This window comes from Berghia stephanieae, chromosome 5, assembly GCF_034508935.2.
Source record: "Berghia stephanieae isolate SIO BIC M18660-M18661 chromosome 5, UCSD_Bste_1.3, whole genome shotgun sequence".
Classification (NCBI taxonomy): domain Eukaryota; kingdom Metazoa; phylum Mollusca; class Gastropoda; order Nudibranchia; family Aeolidiidae; genus Berghia; species Berghia stephanieae.
Genome location: NC_088364.1, coordinates 36,091,069 through 36,100,432, shown reverse-complemented (window position 1 = coordinate 36,100,432; position 9,364 = coordinate 36,091,069). Strand labels below are relative to the sequence as shown.

Sequence of the window (9,364 nt, the reverse complement as noted above, 5' to 3'; positions counted from 1 at the left end):
CTCATCTTATACTTACGCTCTGTTTAATATCGCCGGCATTATTACGTGTGGCCTCCTTCCCGAATTTTTGAAGAAAAATATAGAGAGAAAAAAGGAAGGTGCTCTCAAGTTGTTTCGGTTTAAAGAAAGTCCTGATTAGAAGTATTTCGGTTCATCGTAAGAATTAGTACAAAGATAATGAAGAAACTCGTACAATTTATTAAATTCTTTGCGGTTTAAGGTATTTTTCGGTTTAGCTTCTTTCGGTTTAAAGTAATTTTACTGTATATATATATATATATATATATATATAATATATATATATATATATAATATATATATATATATATCAGTAATGATAATGACAATTTGTCAAAAAGGAGGAAAATCTATCAGCCCGTCTGTCAAGCCCAAACCTAATGCAAAAATAATATAGCTATTCATTGTTAATTAATATTACGTAATATACTTATAAAAACACATCTATTCTGATCATTAGATACAAACTGACTTTTTGTAAATATAATTTAATGAATTGTCATTTCCAATTAAAGATTTTAGAGCCCTATAATGCCGCCCACTATATCAAGAGATTATGATAAACTTTGGCCAAAAGGAGGTATTTGTTTTTATATTACAACCCGGCTAGGGTGTGCATTACTGCAACCTTGTGGTTATGCAGCTTATAAATGAGAATCTTTAATCAAATGCAAAACATATTCCACCAACAGAGCGAATTTAAATTAAGCCTTAAAAAAATTATTACTTAAATCGATCAGCCCAACTTACTGTTACATTATCTCTCTCTATAACCAAGTGATATCTATAAACATAATAATATGAAGTTAGAAGGTTGGCTGAGAAAAGAATATGGAAAAGAGAGAAAAAAAGAGAGAGAGAGAGAGAGAGAGAGAGAGAGAGAGAGAGAGAGAGAGAGAGAGAGAGAGAGAGAGAGAGAGAGAGAGAGAGAGAGAGAGAGAGAGAGAGAGAGAGAGAGAGAGCGCACTCTGATTGATTCTTTTTTTTTTTTTTTTTGGTAATTAGACATAAGTTGTAATGAATTCAATTGAATTCAGAACAAACAAAACAAAACAAAAATAAAATAAAGAGTACAAAGCTAAAGGGTACAAAAATATTAACACCCATTTGCTCCATCCCCTTCCCTTTCGATCATCTTTTCAACCAAGGCCATTATGGGTATTGTGCCACTTTTCACATTTGGCGCCAATGTGTCTAGACTAACATCATGGGCATGGGAGTGTCACCAAAAAAATTGCAGCTGAGCAGAGATGTCAAAAAATGACACAAGACATAATGGTGATTTTTCAGCCGAATTACCACACGGAAAATGTTTGACACGGCAAAAACAGCGGAAAATTTCTGAAAAAATCCTAAAATCCCAGAATTCCGCTGAAGATTATCATATATATATATATATATATATATATATATATACGCCGCTTCATTAGGACGATCCCTTGGGAACAGATTTTTTTCTATAAAAGTAATACCCTCTCCCAGCCGCTTAATTGAGACAGTCCGCTGCTTAATGGGGACGAAATTTGACAATGGCTATCCCCATAAAAGAGCTTTTTCATTGTTTTCAACCACTTAAAATGATGGTCCCAACTGGGTATGTGGTCGTACCGTTCATAACAGAGGTGTGAACAATAGAATTTACCCATATTCCCTGTTAGTGTCTATCACGACAGCCAATGGGGTGTGTGGTCAAATCATTGATCATAGTCATCACAGACAGAGACCTGTACAATAGAATTTACCTGAATCCCTTGTCAGTGTCATCGACTGTCATTGTCACGTTCATGGTCATTGATAATGGTAATGAGTGGTGGTTTTATTTGTTCAATGAGACAAATGGGTAGACAATATATTCTTAATCCATTGCTTACTTATGCAGCTGTTATTTGTTAATTGCTTTGTGCAGTTACATTTGCCTCTCCTTGTTGAGAGGTAAATAAATGTATCATTTGTTTTTCATTAAAACATGAAATGTCACTGACACTGTTTGATAAACGTTGTTGCAATAGCTGGCATGCAAAGTGATTATGATCAGATTTAAACAATCATAAGATGTTGCATTGCCAGTCACAAGTCTGGATATATGGAGAGTGGACAATGGTAAATCTGAACAATTGCTCAATTTCAAGGCCACCACTTAATTGGGATGATTTATCCGAAACTGAGCCGCCCAATAAACCGGCTTGGCCTATACATACATTTTTAAAAGAAAAAGATTACAGATTAAAACAAATTGATAAAGAACTCCACATTTTAGGGGGTGGAATAGACAAATGCTCTGAACGTTTCTTTTAGGACATTTTTTTTTTCAAAATGAAGAGAGATGCCTGACATTAAAGTTTATACTTTAATTCTTTATCAATAAAACAATATTTCTGCAATTATAACAAAGGACATTTCCATTTCTACTAAGAGAGCAATAACAGTTAAGAAGCATTTAATAATTATACCACAATGCTATAGGGGATCCCAATAGCTCAGTTAGTAGAGCACTCGCTTCACATGCAAAGGGTTCAAGATCGATCTCAGATGCAGTCAAGATTTTTTTTATGTCCCCTGTCTGATTCCACCCAGAAGTGATTGGGTAGCTGGCTCTGTCAGATCTGGTGGAAAGTACTTTGCTATAGACTAGCATCCTATCTAAAGGGTAGCAAACAATCACTTTTGTCCCTTTTTACGCTATAAAAACTGGGATAAACTCTGGCTCAAATGGATACTGAAGGACTACTCCAATTCTATGAAGATCTACATAATCCCTAAAAGTTTTCCTACTCATGTGAACTGTCCTAGACCCATCCTGCACTATGTCACAATGCAATGTCCCACCAGATGATCTGAACTGGAACCATACAGAGAAGAAATGGGTGATACCACTGGACCGTGATGCCTAATAATTGTTCATGACTGTAGTCATTTGTCTCCCACCTGATGTCTCCATTTACTAGTACTGAATCTGTAAAGTTCTCTCCACGTTCAGAGGAGATGACTTCCCCATAATGAGGAATCATTTTTTCCAAGCTGACCTCCAGTTAGGCGGATAGCCCAAGTTTCATCACTGTTACTGCTCTTTTGATAAAAAAAGATATCACCTGTTGTCGGATTAGAGTAAAATTAAACCCTGCCATAAATAGGTTTAGTAAAAGAACAATGGTATTTAAGAAAGTATCATTAGCTTACCTTGTCTTTTTGTTTACCAGTTCTCTTTGGCCTCTTGGACTTCAAACCCTTGACATTACCATGGTTACTTTTATGTTTCATCATGTCATCCTTTCTCTTGAACCGCTTTTTACATACTGAGCATTCATGGGGTCTCTCCCCTGAGTGAATGAGTAAGTGTCGCTCAAGGTGAGTTTTTAAACGGAAAGCAAAACTACAAGATGTACATTTGTAAGGTCTGTCCTCAACATCACTGCTTAGTAATGAATTATCGATACCTTTTTCTTTCGTGTCACTCTTCTCAACAAAATCAGAGGATTTTTGAGCGGTAGAAGCAATTTTGGCAGTTTTAGATATATTATGCACACTTTTCTTTTTTCGACCCCTTGTCTCAACCTTTTTTGGTTTCTTCTTTTTCTTGTCATCATGTACCTTTTTATGCTGAACTAAATGATCTTTTCTCTTGAATCCTTTGTGACAAATCGAACATTCATATGGCCTCTCTTTTGAATGAAGAACAATGTGACTTATTAATGCACTTTTCAGACGAAATGTCAATTCACAGAGAGGGCACTTAAATGGTCTATCATCCACTTCCCCTTTGCAAAGAGAATAATCAGGCACTGTATGCTCTGCAATTTCCCTTAAATGAGAAACATAGCTAGAGTTATTGGTAACTTTGTCACTGTCTTTAGAAATATTTCTTTCTGCTGAATGAGCTGAGTTTTCAAATTCAGACTCATTTATTACATCAGAATGGGTTTTTTGATGCTTACTCAAGTCATACTTTCTTTTAAATGACTTTGTACATGTAGAACAAGCAAATGGTCTCTCTTCAGAATGAGACGTCATATGATTCCGAAGAAGACTGTAGAATGAAAATGACATACTGCAGGAGGAACATTTGTACCTTTTATCCTTCACTCCACGTTTGGTTTGTGAAATACTAGTCTTATTTTCTTCAAGATAATCACTGTCAATAAATTCTTCCTTTATTCTGTCTGGTGAAACAAAGAGTTTTTCAGGAGTACTGGTGATAATGTCTTTATTGCTTTCCTGGTTATCTTTTCGATGAGGCATGTTATGTCGATCTAAGTTGTCCTTTCTCGTTAAACTATTTCCACAAATACTCTCTTCTAAATGAGTAATCAGGTGATTATTTCTTACATTTTCAAAACGGAAAGCCATAGCACAGTGGGGGCAATTGTACAATTTATCTTCTTCATTGTTTGAAATTGATGAATTCTGACAACTTTCTGGACATAGATCAGCATCTGTTACACGATCCATTCTCTTAAAAGATACTATAACTTCAGCTTCTTTTTCATGTTTGATTTCAGGCCGATCATATGTCATTGAGTGATTTGCTCCTTCCGTCAAGTCATTTTGATTAGAATTTTCAGTGTGACATTCAATCTCTTTATCAGGCGTACTAGATAAGACATCAGGTATTTTATTTTCTAATTTTACACCACTTTCATGAGAAGAGTGAGAGGATACAATTTCTTTTGCTTCATTGGCTAAATATTGTTCTGATAGTAAATTTGATTCTTTATTAAAAGCTTGATAGTTTATCAACGTATCATCGGTTGAAGACTCCACTGCCTCCTCCATCTTGATTACACTGAAAATATGTAAAGCAAAAAGTAACTGTAAACATACATTTTGTTGAATATAATACATTATAAAACATTATCATCAGATAACCATTCTGCAATTCATCTCCCTCTTCAAATAAACCAACTAACTGTCAAACTTGGTGTTACTAGAAATGGCAAATGACAGTTGAGCAAATCAGATGGTGGAACAAGTCCTTGGGGTCAACTGTGTCAACTGGCTTGTGGCAGAGAAAAGTGGAGATCCTCCCTTGATCCTTCACTGCTGTCCTAAATGCCTCATCAAACTGAGTAAGTTGAATTCACTGTTTGAGTTTGAAAATTTTATTAAAGAAAAACTAGCGCGATCTTATTCCTTATTGATTTAAAGACCTTGACCTTGATGAGATTTTCCAATCAGAATTACAATATAATTACAATGTGTCTAGAAAAGACAGGCATGATGACTACCTACAGTGGTATCCTCATTGCCATAAACACCTACTAAAACCCCCAAAAAACTTAGTTTTTATACAAAGCAATATCCACTAAACATGTTCAAAGTGCTTTACAGGGGGTCCCTAGCCAACAGCAACACTTTAACATGGAGAATGAGACATGACACATGTTAGGTAATATTACAATTTTTCACAGACAGCGCTGTTAACAGCTAGGTACTCTTTTTACACTCGAGTACGGTGAGAGAATGTGAGTAAAGAGACTTTTTCAAGGACTCAATTATGAGCCGCTTGGGGTTAGATCCCAGAACCTTCCGATACCACTAGAACTCATAGCTGCACTTAATGGCACACGAAATCATAATCAATAATAATTATAATCAATAAATTTCCATTTGGTAAAGCAGTCTTTATTGAAATTAACTTTATTGTATTTTCGTTTATGCAACTATATCTGTGTAAGGGGCAAGTTTTTTCCTTCTATTTATTTATTACTTGATTGGGTTTTTTTTGGACAAACTCCTTTGGAATTGTATTGACAAATTTGGGCTCAAAAAATTGGACTAAAATACGCAAAATCATACCAGTTGACAGGTCTGCAACTAGATTCTCTGCGGTTTCAGGCTCTGACCACAACGGATCCAGTTGGCAAGTCCCCACTGATGAAGTGAGCGTGCCGTGCTGTACCGCGAAAATTGCCAAGATATCACCGTAAGGTAAAAGTAGCATATACCACACTATTATCACCGTACTGTGAAAATAGTCTACCAAGCTATTTTCAAGCTATTTTCACCACGGTGAAAATACCAGCCTCCTTATAAATTTTAGTACTCAATCAAACTAAATGTCTACCTCGCCATATACAAATTCTATATAGAAAAGTTTCGTAAAATAACGGGACAACAAACTAAACTATAATCAAAAGTCAAAAGTAGGCAAAAAATTAACAAAATTAAAATAAAACTTAAAACTAAAACTTTCAAAAATAGAGAGCATTGTCGCATAGATTATAATAATAATAATAATAATAATAATAATAATAATAATAATAAATGGCATTTACATAGTGTTTTACCCCGTTGTCACAGGCTCGAAGCGCTTTACAGTGATATAAAACAAAACATATTACAGTAAGACAAGTTTGATGGAAAAGTGGTACGAATTCAATTTAACAACAACAAAATATGATAATAGTATTGCAACATTTTGATGTAAAAAGATAAAACTTTAAGCGAGATTTGAACGTTGTCAACGAATCTGAGCATCTCACGTGTGATGGGAGAGAGTTCCAAAAATGTTGAAAAGATTGTTCACCTATTTTACGCAATGGCTTAGGTTTGACAAGGATTGATTGGTCATTGCTTGGCCTCAAGTTTCTATTGGGGACATATATGTTTAGAAGGTCTTTAATATAGGAGGGACTGTTGGTGCTCAAGGATTTGTAGACAACAGTACAAATCTTATAGGCAACTCTTTTTTCCACAGGAAGCCAATGTAACTCACGGAGAAGGAGAGTTGCTGACGGGTATTTTTTGTTATTGCTTACAATGAGTCTGGCTGCGTTATTTTGAGCAACCTGAAGTTTGCTCATTTTGTCTTTAGCTAAATTCGCCCAAAGGGAGTTACAATAGTCCAATTTAGATAAAACAAGGGAATTTATTGAAAGTTCTGCTATATGCTTCGGCATTAAATTACGAATTTTGCTTTTTTAAATTTTATTTCTATTATGTTACATAGATTGTATGGTGTTATTCACGTGGCTTGTCATGGAAAGATCTTTATGAATGATGACACCAAGGTTTTTGCTTTATTTGAAAATTCTATTGTGCTATTTCCGAGAGTAATGGGTGATTTATTTGCTTGTTTAAGGATACTCGGCCTTCCACACATTAAAATCTGTTTTACTACTATCATTTAATTTTAACTTATTATGATTCTCAATCATTTAGAGCAAAATAACGAGGATGGGGAGGACTTCCAAAAGCTCGTCATGCTAAGGGAAACAACTCAAATATTCCCTCAACTAACTCTAAGAAAAAATAAAACCTAGTACTTGTAGTAGTAGTAGGTACCCTAATATTAGGCACTTGCAAGACGTAGCTCTCGCGAGTTGAAAACAGGCGAGGATTTCTGTTTCCGTTTTTGAGGGGAAAAAATTTAGGAGTGATTTTAAAATGTTCATTCTTCTTTTTCAGTGGAATGAAATGGCATGTATTATATATCATTGGAAAGGGCATAAAATTCTACATACAATGATGCTAATATTATTATATTTTTATATCATGATTTTGAGAAATCTTTGTGTAAAGAGAGTATATGTGTTTAAACGCTTATAACTTTTAAACCAGAGATGGTCCTTCTTAATAAAAACAAGTCCTTCTGAGATACATATTAAAGTAGCTTCTCTAAAAATTTCAGAGCAAAATATGTTTGCACTCAAAAGTTAGAGCTCCCCAAAAAACAGTAATTGGCCTCGATTGTTTACAGAAGCTGCCATTTTCTTATACTGATTCACTTCCTGTCGTCTGCTGCGTTTGAGAGATAACTTCGTCAATCCACATCAAAACTTTACATCTGTATATCTTACAATATATTCCATTTATGGAAGTTATTTTTGTTTTAAATTATTTAATTAATTGGCGTTTTCATGTCCATGCATTCATTTTATAATTTACAATTCTCTTCCTTTTTTTCCGATTGATTTTTCACTGTTGATTTTGACGTTTTTCATCCTTTGACGGACGTCTGTCCAATTTAGGGGAACGGGGGAGCGGAAGTTTTTAAAATCACCTATTTTCGATCATTTTAAACACGAATACACCACCTCAAACATTTATCAGTCCATATCTCTGCTTTTATGAGGTCTATTTTAATTTTGAAAAGTTCAAAGTGAATAACTAAATGACGCCGATTCAGTGGTGTATTTGGTCTATCTACATGTGAATAAATATTTAATTTTCGACTTTTCCAAAATTCCAATAGGTCATTCATTTGCATGTCGTGATCTATTTTTCCTTGATTTCAGCTGATTCAGCTCTAAACTATACTTTTCTCTCTCAATAAATAATTATTTTTCTGTTTGCAATGTATTACAGAGATGTTGAATTACCACGTGTAAAAAATTCAAAGTTGTATCTGAAGCCGTTTCTGAATTATACTTGATTATCCATTAGGTTGCTGTGTTTTGGTCACATATTTTCCTATAAGCTTCTATAGAGATTTTTCACCACATAAAAGGTCATAACTTTTGAACTAGTTGAGATAGAGCGATAATTTTTTCACTTTAGTAAATGTTTCACTCCCCTTTATTTTTCTACGCTAAATTAATACCGATAGCACTATTTTGAAAAATTCTTGCAAGTGCCTACTAATATATACTATTAATAGTAATAGTAATAGGAAAAACAAACACCCTTGCATAGCCTAATATAACTAACCCTAATAGAAAAAAACCCTCCGACCTCGAGCTACCGCTAACCCTAATAAATGAACAAAAAAAACAAACCCAGAACTGTTTTGCAATCTACCTTTCTTCAAAATTCAATTTCAATTCTCAACTCAACGGCAAACTGGCGGCGGAGAACCGAAACAATGGTCATGTTAGGAAATGTAGGTTTGTTCTAGAGTTTTTAAAATGCTATTATATATTGACAAATTGAATAAATAAACGCCTGACAAAAGATCCACGATGTAAATACTAATTGAAAGAGATGTAATGCTAGATAGCTAGCTAGATCGAGGATCTTTCTTCTTCGGAAGGCCTCCCATTCCCAGTCAGTCAGAGCCCAGACCCAGAGGATGTATTTTAAAAGGTGTTTAGTTATCTTTGCTAGTCTCAATCAATGAAGTTACCTAATTATACTTTTATTGTTCAATCAAAACAGCAAATAAAGCCATTCATGATCAGCTGATTCTTGAGTGTTCATTTTTAGTTCGATAATTTAACGACAGTCCTAGTTCCTAGTCGCCATTTTTATTTGGTTTATCCAACTTGAAGTTTTAGCAGTTTTTCTGATTATGTCGGAAAACCGTCGGAAAAAACGGGATTCACACTAGTCATTCCTTCGTTGATAGATTGGTTCGTAACCGGGTAATTATCCTGGACTCGCACGCTGTCGCTGATGATGATATTACACA

At 34.6% G+C, this 9,364-nt stretch overlaps 1 protein-coding gene across 1 annotated transcript in view; it reads right to left on the bottom strand.

Annotated features, from left to right (window-relative positions):
- LOC144972831 (uncharacterized) overlaps positions 1–9,244 on the bottom strand; it is a 21,235-nt gene extending 11,991 nt beyond the window's left edge. Inside the window, exons 1-2 of the mRNA XM_078914518.1 lie at positions 9,080–9,244; positions 3,196–4,798 (exon numbers count right to left, since the gene is read on the bottom strand). Of these exons, the coding sequence (XP_078770644.1) occupies positions 3,196–4,788 (1,593 nt within the window). The 5' untranslated portion in view covers positions 4,789–4,798; positions 9,080–9,244. The remainder of the gene's footprint in view (positions 1–3,195; positions 4,799–9,079) is intronic.
- Positions 9,245–9,364: the final 120 nt, after the last annotated feature.